At 48.2% G+C, this 13,422-nt stretch overlaps 1 protein-coding gene across 1 annotated transcript in view; it reads right to left on the bottom strand.

Annotated features, from left to right (window-relative positions):
* The window catches only part of plcg1 (phospholipase C, gamma 1), a gene marked incomplete at its 3' end in the record, with an annotated part of 30,654 nt that overhangs the window by 5,693 nt on the left and 11,539 nt on the right, over positions 1-13,422 (bottom strand). Inside the window, exons 11-26 of the mRNA XM_079226020.1 lie at positions 10,461-10,579; positions 9,006-9,091; positions 8,488-8,608; positions 8,169-8,337; positions 6,885-7,007; positions 6,476-6,589; positions 5,732-5,919; positions 5,450-5,650; positions 5,247-5,366; positions 4,297-4,477; positions 4,141-4,218; positions 3,959-4,062; positions 3,612-3,705; positions 1,814-1,883; positions 315-478; positions 95-191 (exon numbers count right to left, since the gene is read on the bottom strand). Of these exons, the coding sequence (XP_079082146.1) occupies positions 95-191; positions 315-478; positions 1,814-1,883; positions 3,612-3,705; positions 3,959-4,062; positions 4,141-4,218; positions 4,297-4,477; positions 5,247-5,366; positions 5,450-5,650; positions 5,732-5,919; positions 6,476-6,589; positions 6,885-7,007; positions 8,169-8,337; positions 8,488-8,608; positions 9,006-9,091; positions 10,461-10,579 (2,029 nt within the window). The remainder of the gene's footprint in view (positions 1-94; positions 192-314; positions 479-1,813; positions 1,884-3,611; positions 3,706-3,958; positions 4,063-4,140; positions 4,219-4,296; positions 4,478-5,246; positions 5,367-5,449; positions 5,651-5,731; positions 5,920-6,475; positions 6,590-6,884; positions 7,008-8,168; positions 8,338-8,487; positions 8,609-9,005; positions 9,092-10,460; positions 10,580-13,422) is intronic.

The raw sequence follows: 13,422 nt of genomic DNA, 5'->3' as shown, positions 1-13,422 counted from the left end.
GTTGCTCCGCTAGTTGAGTCGTGTGTGATGTCATCGCCGTGAAGCGTCTCAAGCCTCCGTGTTTAAACCAGGAGGCGTGTCCTGTGAGCCTTACTGTCTTCATCAAACGGCACCGGCCGACAGTAGATGACCAGGTCGGACAACTCCAGAGCGATCTTCTTCCTCCTCTCCATCATCTTCCCTTCCTCCAGCTGGGAGCAGGGACACAATGTACACGTGTTAAGGAGCACACATGACGCAACGCAACAAAAACACACAAACCAAAGCATTAGCCTGACAGGTCGTGGGTCTTAAACGTCTCAGTGTGTGTTCACCTTGGCCTCCGAGGTCATGGTGACCTCTCTGATCTTGAACACCCACTCCTTCAGCTCCTCCTGGCTGCTGGCGGCGACGTCCAGCACCGGGCCGGTCCTCATGGAGGCGTTGGGCACCAGAGAGAAGACGTGAGGCCGGCTGCCCTTCCCATCGGGACGCACCACTGAGCGGGATGGAGGACGAGTTAGGAGGAAGAAATGATGGGAATGGAGGATAAACAGTTTCCTACAGTATTTTAATTAATGCAGGGTTCATACACATCTTGACCAATGGATTTCCATCACTTTTAACCAAATTTCTATGACTTTTAACCAAATTTCTATGACTTTTAACCAAATTTCCATGAATTTGAACCAAATTTCCATGAATTTTAACCAAATTTCCATGACTTTGATCCAAATTTCCATGACTTTGATCCAAATTTCCATGAATTTTAACCAAATTCTATGACTTTTAACCAAATTTCCATCACTTTTAACCAAATTTCCATCACTTTTAACCAAATTTCCATGAATTTTATCCAAATTCTATGACTTTTAACCAAATTTCCATTACAAACATTTAGTGAAATCTGGGTGTAAACAGTAAAAAGTGAGTAAATGTAGTATTTAAACTAACAATGAGAATACAAAGCATACAGTAAACCTTAAATGACACAAATGAATGAGACAATAGTTTGATTAAAATAATAAACATTAATATAGATGCCTGTATGTATGCCTGCTTATATTCTGAGTCTTTCTTTTAGAAGCATATTCATGATTTCAAACTCAGCGTAAATGAACGACATGAACACATGAATATAACACATTTACATGACTTTTACTAAACTTTTGGGATTCTTCTTTTTTTTTTTAAAGGACTTTTTCAGGCCTGGAAATAACCATTTTAAAATTCCATGACTTTTCCAGGTTTTCCATGACCGTAAGAACCCTGAGAATAATAATGAAATCATTTTGAATTTGCTTGTTTCAATGATGCATAACATAGTCGTCAGCTGTAATCTGATTGGACGTTAAAGTTTTAATCATTCTACTTTCCAAACCGCATACTTTTTCTTTATTTTCTTAGTTTTTAGTACAAACGTGGCCCGTTGCCTGCAGTGTGCATTCAACTCTTACGCCGTCATTGCACCGTGAACTTTGACCCCCTTTGCCGCGCAAAGCATTGTGGGTCAGAATGGCCAGAACAAAAAGCTGCAGAACGCAGAGCAGACATAGGAGAACATCCTGGTATTATTTATTCTGCCGACGGTCATGTGACAGATGGAGCGTTCCTCCATGTGACCACCAGGTGGAGCCAGAGAGCCACGCAGAGATGGGCCAACACTAATGAGTGTATTGACTGAACTGGAGGCCAATAAAATACTGAGAGAAGAAGAGTCGTAACAAAACAAACAGGGAGAATGAATAATGGAGGAGCTGATGATGATGAAGAAGAAAGAGGTGTAAGGAAAGAGGGGACAGGAAGTGGAGGGGTTTGGGGGCGGAGCTCTCACCGATCTGACAGGAAGACACGTCTACGCTTCCTCTCAGCAGATCTCCCAGAGGGCTGTTCTCCGTCATCTCCTGCTGACGAAGACGAGGAGGAAGAGGACACGAGGATTAAAGCCGGAATCCTCCATGTGATGAAGAGGATGAGTGAGAGCGGAGCGACGCACACACACTACTCACAACACACATACACACCTCACAACACACACACACACACACTACTCACAACACACATACACACCTCACAACACACACACACACACACTACTCACAACACACATACACACACACTACTCACAACACACCTCACACGCACACACACTACTCACAACACACATACACACCTCACAACACACACACACACACACTACTCACAAACACACACACACACACACTACTCACAACACACCTCACACGCACACACACTACTCACAACACACATACACACCTCACAACACACACACACACACACTACTCACAACACACATACACACCTCACAACACACACACACACACTACTCACAACACACATACACACCTCACAAACACACACACTACTCACAACACACATACACACCTCACAAACACACACACTACTCACAACACACATACACACCTCACAACACACACACACACACTACTCACAACACACATACACACCTCACAAACACACACACTACTCACAACACACATACACACCTCACAAACACACACACTACTCACAACACACATACACACCTCACAAACACACACACACACACACTCCTCACAACACACACACTCCTCACCACACACACACACACACACTACTCACAACACACACACACTACTCACAAACACACACACACACTACTCACAAACACACACACACACTACTCACACACACACACACACACACTCCTCACACACACACACACACACTCCTCACACACACACACACTCCTCACACACACACACACTCCTCACACACACACACACACACTCCACACACACACACTCCTCACACACACACACCTCACACACTCCTCACAACACACACACACACACACTCCTCACAACACACACACACACACTCCTCACACACACACACACACACACACTCCTCACAACACACACACACACTCCTCACAACACACACACACACACTCCTCACACACACACACACTCCTCACACACACACACACTCCACACACACTCCTCTCACACACACACACTCCTCACACACACACACACTCCTCACACACACACACACTCCTCACACACACACACACTCCTCTCACACACACACTCCTCACACACACACACTCCTCACACACACACACTCCTCACACACACACACACTCCTCCCACACACACACACACTCCTCCCACACACACACACACTCCTCCCACACACACACACTCCTCCCACACACACACTCCTCCCACACACACACACACTCCTCCCACACACACACACACTCCTCCCACACACACTCCTCCCACACACACACTCCTCCCACACACACACTCCTCCCACACACACACACTCCTCCCACACACACACTCCTCCCACACACACACACTCCTCCCACACACACACTCCTCCCACACACACACTCCTCCCACACACACACTCCTCCCACACACACACTCCTCCCACACACACACTCCTCCCACACACACACTCCTCCCACACACACACACTCCTCCCACACACACACTCCTCCCACACACACACTCCTCCCACACACACACTCCTCCCACACACACACTCCTCCCACACACACACTCCTCCCTGTGTGTATTTGGGCTTGTTCTCACGGTTCTGTCGGGTTCTGCGGCTGAAGGACTGATCTCCTCCACGTAGTTGGCAGGAAACCAAAGCTGCTTCTTCCCTCCAGAGTCTCCCTTCCACCTGAGAGACGAACAAACATGGAGGCTGAAACTGATGCTGAATGTATGTCAACGAGCAGTTTAACGCACATACAATTCATGTGCGCTCAAGTTTTTTTTTTTAATGGTTTTTACATTTATTAGTAAAATTAAATAAAAGTAACAGGCACAGAATTGATATTTAAACAAAATGTGAGAGGCAGAAGAATAATAAAAAATAATAATAATAAATAAATATATATATAAATATAAATATAAATAATCCATCCTCTCACCAGCCTCCTTCCTGTTTGTCCACGTTGGAGATGACGGCGTTCTTGATGAAGGAGAGCTCGTCGTCTCTCTGGGCTTTATACTCGTACATCGCCCTCACCGTGCACTGGAGACGAGACAGAAGGTCGTCACACACACACACACACACTCCTCACAACACACACACACTCCTCACAACACACACCTTAAACATGGGCATTTGGTTGGCCTCCACGTAGAAGCCTGGATTCCGTCCCTCGTACAGCGACCCGTAGTCAGGTTCCTATTGGACGAGAGCGTGCGTGTTAACGTGCCCTCAGGCGAGGCTGCAGGCGGTTTCACGGCGCAGTGCGGTACTCACCGCGGTGCCGATCTTCTCCAGCGTGTCCTCGTTGATGGGGTAGCGCAGCTTCATCTTGCGGTACAGAGGGTGCTTCTCGTAGTGGCTGATGAGGTCCACCAGGCTGTCGAACTCCGAGGTGCCCAGCACCACGTTCTGCCCCTCCTGCTGCACGCGGCAGTGCTTGATCTTGCCCTCGGCCCTGAGGACCAACCACGCACACGTCAGTGACATGTTCTATGAATATAAACACTACAACTTAAATTATGTTATTGTTAAGATGTGTTTTATTATGGCACGCTGAAAAAAAATAGACAACCATGCAGCCAACCTGAAAGTGTCTTAAAACTGCATTCCCTCTCCTGACCACAAGGGGACGACTCCTCTGGTTGTATAGAAGTATATGCTTCATGTGTTAAAGCTGCATTCTCTAAGTACCACCAGGGGGCGACTCCTCTGGTTGTATAGAAGTATATGCTCCATGTGTTAAAGCTGCATTCTCTCCCCTGACCACCAGGGGGAGACTCCTCTGGTTGTATAGAAGTCTATGCTTCATGTGTTAAAGCTGCATTCTCTCCCCTGACCACAAGGGGGAGACTCCTCTGGTTGTATAGAAGTCTATGCTTCATGTGTTAAAGCTGCATTCTCTCTCCTGACCACCAGGGGGTGACTCCTCTGGTTGTATAGAAGTCTATATAAATGACTCTACTTCTCTTGATGTATTCCCTCAGTAAACATTGTAAACATGAGTTTATGTCTCAATCTCTAGTTTCAAGTCTTCTTCAATACATCATGATGTTCATTTAGTAAATTATGGTCATTTAGAGTCAAACAGACCATAAAGCAGGGGATGATTTAGGGGCGGGGCTACAAGGTGATTGACAGGTCGCTAAAACAGGCCGAGATCCAAGATGGCGGCTGCAGTCGGTCCATAAACCGACGATGAGGCGAAAAGGATGTCAGGAAGTTACCTGAAGGAAATGGCGAAGGAATTGGCTTCCGCCCTCTTCCTCACGAGGAAGGCCCCGTCACGCGGAACCCTCATCAGCATGTTCTCCGCGTGGCTCCTGGAGAGGTTGGCGTGGTACCACCTGGACAAACACACGGTGTTAGGGCATCAGAGCCGGTGTCCCTCCTCTCGCTCAGGAGGATTGTCCTCCGCTCTCAGACTCACTCTTTGCTCTCGTGGGCGTTGGTCTGAGGCACCGGCTCCGTCAGCTTCATCTCGAACTCGTTGCAGCGCAGCGCCACCTGCTGGTAGTGGTTGATCAGGGCGAAGAGCGTGTCGAACACCAGGTTGTCGGTCAGGTAGAACTTGGGGCTGCCCGCCTCCTGGCGCGAGTGGATGCGACAGTGTTGCACCCGCCCAGACCGCCTGGGAGGGAAGTCCACAATATGAACATTTGCATTAAATATGATCCCAGTTTTAAAGTCCTGGATCTACGGCGTTACGCACCAGAAGGACAGCGTGTAGTCTCCCACGAAGGTCTCGCTCTCCCGGACCAGGAAGGACCCGTCGGGCGCCCCCGTCTCCAGGCAGTACTCCGACAGCAGCCGCTCGGCGATCTGCCGCCCGTCTCGCCCGGCGCCGAGCTTCCCGTGGAACCACTTCTCCGCCACGTGCTGGTCCATGGCGTTGGACACCTGCAGGTCGGAGGGAGACCAGTTAGCCTCCCTGCTCTGACCTGATCACAGATCAGGTCTTTGTATATTAAGAAACCCGAGCTGCACACGACCTCTCTGTGAAATACTGCATTTCATTGAACGCAACATATTTATAATGTTTGTGTCTACTACTGATAGTCAAGGGGGAGAACCGGCTTACATCAGGTTTCTGTTATTCATTTTGGTTATGTGAACCGTTGTCTTGTGTGGCCAGTGAGTGATTGTTTAGAATATTTTTTTACAATGTTTTTTTTTATAATAATAAAGAAATATATACATACATTTTTTTTAAGTTAAAAAAATAAATAAATAATAATAATAATAATAATAATAATAATAATAATAATAATACAAAATAAAAATATACAATATATTTTTTTAATTAAAAAATAAAATAAAAACCAAATTTTTTTTTTTTTAAATTAATATTATTAAAAAAAATATTTTAAAATATATTTGTGTGTGTTTAGTCCTAAAAGTGTTCTCGTACTTGTTTCTCATACTGTCAGTAAATGAAGTGCTTTGTCTGGACGAGTGACCTGCTGACCTCTCGGTGCTCCTCCTCGTCATCATTCCCCTGGTTACTGGAGGTCTCCTCTGAGTAGTAGATCTTACTGCTGGTCAGGACAAAGAAATGAGGGTACCACTCCTAGAGGGGGGCAGAGAGAGAGAGAGAAGAGTGAGCTGAAATATTTAGAGCGTCCATGTGTCGCACTGAAACGAGGCCAAGTAGGCAAGAAGCTTTAAAATCGTCTAAAAAGACCAAGAAAAGAAGTTCATGAAGCCAAAAAGTAATTAGGACACGAATATAAAATGCATGTTAAACAAAAAAGAAAGAAAAAAAGAGCATCAAGCCATAAACTCCTGACGCTTAATAATAATAAAAGCGACAATACACAGAAAACAGGCTCAGGTTCTCCTATTTCAAGCCAGCAGCCTCTCACATGATTGATGGGGTCTTCCAGGTACAGGATGCCGTTTTTGATGGAGTTGCTGATATCGTTCTCCGAGTAGGGCGTGGAGGTGGACACCTCCTCGTAGGCGCTGCCTTCTGCCAGCTTCTTATGCTGCAAGAGGAGGAGGGTCAGGACGTTGCATACAGAGCAACCATGCACACTCTTTTCTCTCTTAGGTGTGAAGGCTCTATATGTGAAGGCTCTACATGTGAAGGCTCTACATGTGAAGGCTCTACATGTGAAGGCTCTACATGTGAAGGCTCTACATGTGAAGGCTCTACATGTGAAGGCTCTACGCGTGAAGGCTCTACGCGTGAAGGCTCTACGCGTGAAGGCTCTACGCGTGAAGGCTCTACGCGTGAAGGCTCTACGCGTGAAGGCGCAATGCGTGAAGGCGCTACGTGCACGTTTGAAAGCTCTACGTGTGAAAGCTCTACATGTGAAAGCTCTACATGTGAAAGCTCTACATGTGAAAGCTCTACGTGCACGTGTGAAAGCTCTACATGTGAAGGCTCTACGCGTGAAGGCTCTACGTGCACGTTTGAAAGCTCTACATGTGAAAGCTCTACATGTGAAAGCTCTACGTGCACGTTTGAAAGCTCTACGTGTGAAGGCTTTACGTGTGAAGGCTCTACGTGTGAAGGCTCTACGTGCACATGTGAAGGCTCTACGTGCACATGTGAAGGCTCTATGGGCACAGGCTCTACGTGTGAAGGCTCTACGCGTGAAGGCTCTCTTAGGTGTGAAGGCTCTATATGTGAAGGCTCTACGCGTGAAGGCTCTACGTGCACGTTTGAAAGCTCTACGTGTGAAGGCTCTACGTGTGAAAGCTCTACATGTGAAAGCTCTACGTGCACATTTGAAAGCTCTACGTGTGAAGACTCTACGTGTGAAGGTTCTATGTGCACGTGTGAAGGCTCTACATGTGAAGGCTCTACGTGTGAAGGCTCTACGTGTGAAGGCTCTACGTCTGAAAGCTCTACGTGTGAAGGCTCTATGTGCACGTGTGAAAGCTCTACGTGTGAAGGCTCTACATGTGAAGGCTCTACATGCACGTGTGAAGGCTCTACATATGAAAGCTCTACATGTGAAGGCTGTAAGTGTGAAGGCTCTATGTGTGAAAGCTCTACGCGCACATGTGAAAGCTCTATGTGTGAAAGCTCTACGTGTGAAAGCTCTACGCGCACATGTGAAAGCTCTACATGTGAAAGCTCTACATGTGAAAGCTCTTTCCTGCAGAAATGTGCACATAGACACGTCCAGGCCGCTGACCTTGATGAGGATCTTCTTCTTCAGCTGGTTGGGCGACGGCAGGCCGTCCGCCGCGATGTCCACCGCCTTGGTGAGCAGCATGTCCCCAAACACCTTCTTGAAGTACGTGGCCATGTTCCTCTGCTGCACGATGCTGCAGTGGTCCTCGATGGACAGGATGATGGGAAATCTGCAGGAGGGCGACATGAGATCCTCCTCTTACTTTCTCAAACACACACACACACACACACACACACACACACACACACACACACACACACACACACACACACACACACACACACACACAACAGAGCGGGTTGTGCGCGTGCAGACTCACTCGGACGTGACGAAGGCGTGCTCTTTGATGGTGGTCAGCACGTCGCAAAACTTGATTTTCGTCGTGAGGGTGTGTCCGTGGTAGATGACTGGCATTCCATCTGGACCATCCCAGCAGTCCACTGTGAACACACACACACACACACACACACACACACACACACACACACAGTAAGTATGCATGAATGCAGAGGAGTTTTAAGACCTTTAAAGTTGAAGCGCACGTCATAATTGTTGACTTCAGTCTGACCCTTCAACCTACAAGCCATTCCTATTCATGGAACCTGCTTGACGAGGGTTTTGTGTAGAGGCCACTGTTGTGTAACAGTGTGTGTGTGTGTGTGTGTGTGTGTGTGTGTGTGTGTGTGTGTGTGAAAGGGTGTGGTGCCTGCATTAAAAGTACAGCTGTAGAAGGATAAGAAGCAGACGCAAGACTTAATTGCAAGGTTTAGAAGTCAAGTGGTGGTGATTTACTGTGTGTGTGTGTGTGTGTGTGTGTGTGTGTGTGTGTGTACCCACGTTCGATACAGCGGCAGCCCATCCTCAGACAGCGAGCGTACGCCTCCAGAGACGACTCGCTGGAAAACTGGTCTCCCGTCAGGTAGCTAAAAATAAAGCATGAGAACGTCACAAAAAAAACAACACACTCGCATCCAGTTTCACAAAAGGATTCACATGTTATGGACCACACGCACACACTTTCTATAACAGTGACACAGATAAAGACACACGATAAATACGTGCCTGTGTCTCATTCTGGAACTTGATTGTTAAATATTACACTCTGATGTGTCAGTTTCAAAGCCCCCTCTGGTGAGAGGAGGCCATACCTACAAGCTCTAATGCGGGCACGCGTGAAGGCTCTATGCGTGAAGGCTCTATGTGTGAAGGCTCTACGCGTGAAGGCTCTATGTGTGAAGGCTCTACTACGGGCACGCACGTGTGAAGGCTCTATGTGTGAAGGCTCTACTACGGGCACGCACGTGTGAAGGCTCTATGTGTGAAGGCTCTATGTGTGGAGGCTCTATGTGTGGAGGCTCTATGTGTGGAGGCTCTACTACGGGCACGCACGTGTGAAGGCTCTATGTGTGAAGGCTCTATGTGTGAAGGCTCTACGTCTGAAGGCTCTACTACGGGCACGCACGTTTGAAGGCTCTACGTGTGAAGGCTCTACGTGTGAAGGCTCTACGTGTGAAGGCTCTACGTGTGAAGGCTCTACGTGTGAAGGCTCTACGTGTGAAGGCTCTACGACGGGCGCGCACGTGTGAAGGCTCTACGCGTGAAGGCTCTACGTGTGAAGGCTCTACGTGTGAAGGCTCTACGACGGGCGCGCACGTGTGAAGGCTCTACGTCTGAAGGCTCTACGTCTGAAGGCTCTACTACGGGCACGCACGTTTGAAGGCTCTACGTCTGAAGGCTCTACGTCTGAAGGTTCTACGTGTGAAGGCTCTACGTGTGAAGGCTCTACGTGTGAAGGCTCTACGTGTGAAGGCTCTACGACGGGCGCGCACGTGTGAAGGCTCTACGCGTGAAGGCTCTACGTGTGAAGGCTCTACGTGTGAAGGCTCTACGACGGGCGCGCACGTGTGAAGGCTCTACGTCTGAAGGCTCTACGTCTGAAGGCTCTACGTCTGAAGGCTCTACGCGTGAAGGCTCTACGTCTGAAGGCTCTACGACGGGCGCGCACGTGTGAAGGCTCTACGTCTGAAGGCTCTACGTCTGAAGGCTCTACGCGTGAAGGCTCTACGTCTGAAGGCTCTACGACGGGCGCGCACGTGTGAAGGCTCTACGTCTGAAGGCTCTACGTCTGAAGGCTCTACGTCTGAAGGCTCTACGTCTGAAGGCTCTATGTGTGAAGGCTCTACGCGTGAAGGCTCTACGCGTGAAGGCTCTACGTCTGAAGGCTCTACGTCTGAAGGCTCTACGTCTGAAGGCTCTACGTCTGAAGGCTCTACGTCTGAAGGCGTTCCTTACGTGTTGTGCGAAGAGGAGATCCAGTAGTGGGACAGAGGGTTGTTCATGTGGTCCGGACCCACCTGGTCCAGGGAGGAGTCCCAGATGGTGTTCTCCTTGGAGAACAGGTAGGTGAGGTACTGGAAACAGGAGGAGAGAGAGGAGGGATTCATTCATAAAGTCTGGACCGTAAAATCACATAAATTCATTCATAAAGTCTGCAAAAAAAAAGGAGCCAGGATCTGGTCCAGCTGCACCGAACATGTTCTTCATAAGTCACTAAACTGACCGGTGCATCGACCGACATATTTATATTTATGAATATTAACATTTAATAACTTCACGACTGTGACTGCTAACAGAAAAAAAACTCCCCCACATGAAAGTCCCCTCTGCAGCGCCTCATGTTATTACACTCATGAAGTGTGGGACTCAGACCCGTCTGGTCCTGGTCTCATGTTAGTCTCCATACACTCTGGTCCTGGTCTCATGTTAGTCTCCATACACTCTGGTCCTGGTCTCATGTTAGTCTCCATACACTCTGGTCCTGGTCTCATGTTAGTCTCCATACACTCTGGTCCTGGTCTTATGTTAGTCTCCATACACTCTGGTCCTGGTCTCATGTTAGTCTCCATACACTCTGGTCCTGGTATCATGTTAGTCTCCATACACTCTGGTCCTGGTCTCATGTTAGTCTCCATACACTCTGGTCCTGGTCTCATGTTAGTCTCCATACACTCTGGTCCTGGTCTCATGTTAGTCTCCATACACTCTGGTCCTGGTCTCATGTTAGTCTCCATACACTCTGGTCCTGGTCTCATGTTAGTCTCCATACACTCTGGTCCTGGTCTCATGTTAGTCTCCATACACTCTGGTCCTGGTCTCATGTTAGTCTCCATACACTCTGGTCCTGGTCTCATGTTAGTCTCCATACACTCTGGTCCTGGTCTCATGTTAGTCTCCATACACTCTGGTCCTGGTCTCATGTTAGTCTCCATACACTCTGGTCCTGGTCTCCAAACACTCTGGTCCTGGTCTCATGTTAGTCTACATACACTCTGGTCCTGGTCTCATGTTAGTCTCCATACACTCTGGTCCTGGTCTCATGTTAGTCTCCATACACTCTGGTCCTGGTCTCATGTTAGTCTCCATACACTCTGGTCCTGGTCTCATGTTAGTCTCCATACACTCTGGTCCTGGTCTCATGTTAGTCTCCATACACTCTGGTCCTGGTCTCATGTTAGTCTCCATACACTCTGGTCCTGGTCTCATGTTAGTCTCCATACACTCTGGTCCTGGTCTCATGTTAGTCTCCATACACTCTGGTCCTGGTCTTATGTTAGTCTCCATACACTCTGGTCCTGGTCTCCAAACACTCTGGTCCTGGTCTCATGTTAGTCTACATACACTCTGGTCCTGGTCTCATGTTAGTCTCCATACACTCTGGTCCTGGTCTCATGTTAGTCTCCATACACTCTGGTCCTGGTCTCATGTTAGTCTCCATACACTCTGGTCCTGGTCTCATGTTAGTCTCCATACACTCTGGTCCTGGTCTCATGTTAGTCTCCATACACTCTGGTCCTGGTCTCATGTTAGTCTCCATACACTCTGGTCCTGGTCTCATGTTAGTCTCCATACACTCTGGTCCTGATCTCATGTTAGTCTCCATACACTCTGGTCCTGGTCTCATGTTAGTCTCCATACACTCTGGTCCTGGTCTCCAAACACTCTGGTCCTGGTCTCATGTTAGTCTCCATACACTCTGGTCCTGGTCTCATGTTAGTCTCCATACACTCTGGTCCTGGTCTCATGTTAGTCTCCATACACTCTGGTCCTGGTCTCATGTTAGTCTCCATACACTCTGGTCCTGGTCTCATGTTAGTCTCCATACACTCTGGTCCTGGTCTCCAAACACTCTGGTCCTGGTCTCATGTTAGTCTCCATACACTCTGGTCCTGGTCTCATGTTAGTCTCCATACACTCTGGTCCTGGTCTCATGTTAGTCTCCATACACTCTGGTCCTGGTCTCATGTTAGTCTCCATACACTCTGGTCCTGGTCTCATGTTAGTCTCCATACACTCTGGTCCTGGTCTCATGTTAGTCTCCATACACTCTGGTCCTGGTCTCATGTTAGTCTCCATACACTCTGGTCCTGGTCTCATGTTAGTCTCCATACACTCTGGTCCTGGTCTCATGTTAGTCTCCATACACTCTGGTCCTGGTCTCATGTTAGTCTCCATACACTCTGGTCCTGGTCTCATGTTAGTCTCCATACACTCTGGTCCTGGTCTCCAAACACTCTGGTCCTGGTCTCATGTTAGTCTCCATACACTCTGGTCCTGGTCTCATGTTAGTCTCCATACACTCTGGTCCTGGTCTCATGTTAGTCTCCATACACTCTGGTCCTGGTCTCATGTTAGTCTCCATACACTCTGGTCCTGGTCTCCAAACACTCTGGTCCTGGTCTCATGTTAGTCTCCATACACTCTGGTCCTGGTCTCCATACACTCTGGTCCTGGTCTCATGTTAGTCTCCATACACTCTGGTCCTGGTCTCCATACACTCTGGTCCTGGTCTCATGTTAGTCTCCATACACTCTGGTCCTGGTCTCATGTTAGTCTCCATACACTCTGGTCCTGGTCTCATGTTAGTCTCCATACACTCTGGTCCTGGTCTCATGTTAGTCTCCATACACTCTGGTCCTGGTCTCCATACACTCTGGTCCTGGTCTCATGTTAGTCTCCATACACTCTGGTCCTGGTCTCATGTTAGTCTCCATACACTCTGGTCCTGGTCTCATGTTAGTCTCCATACACTCTGGTCCTGGTCTCATGTTAGTCTCCATACACTCTGGTCCTGGTCTCATGTTAGTCTCCATACACTCTGGTCCTGGTCTCATGTTAGTCTCCATACACTCTGGTCCTGGTCTTATGTTAGTCTCCATACACTCTGGTCCTGGTCTCTTCTTGGTCTCGGTGCAGG

The sequence above is a fragment of the Taurulus bubalis genome, assembly GCF_910589615.1.
Source record: "Taurulus bubalis genome assembly, chromosome: 11".
NCBI classification, from domain to species: Eukaryota; Metazoa; Chordata; class Actinopteri; order Perciformes; family Cottidae; genus Taurulus; species Taurulus bubalis.
Note: the sequence above shows the minus strand (reverse complement) of the source record. Positions and strands in the feature narration are given on the sequence as shown.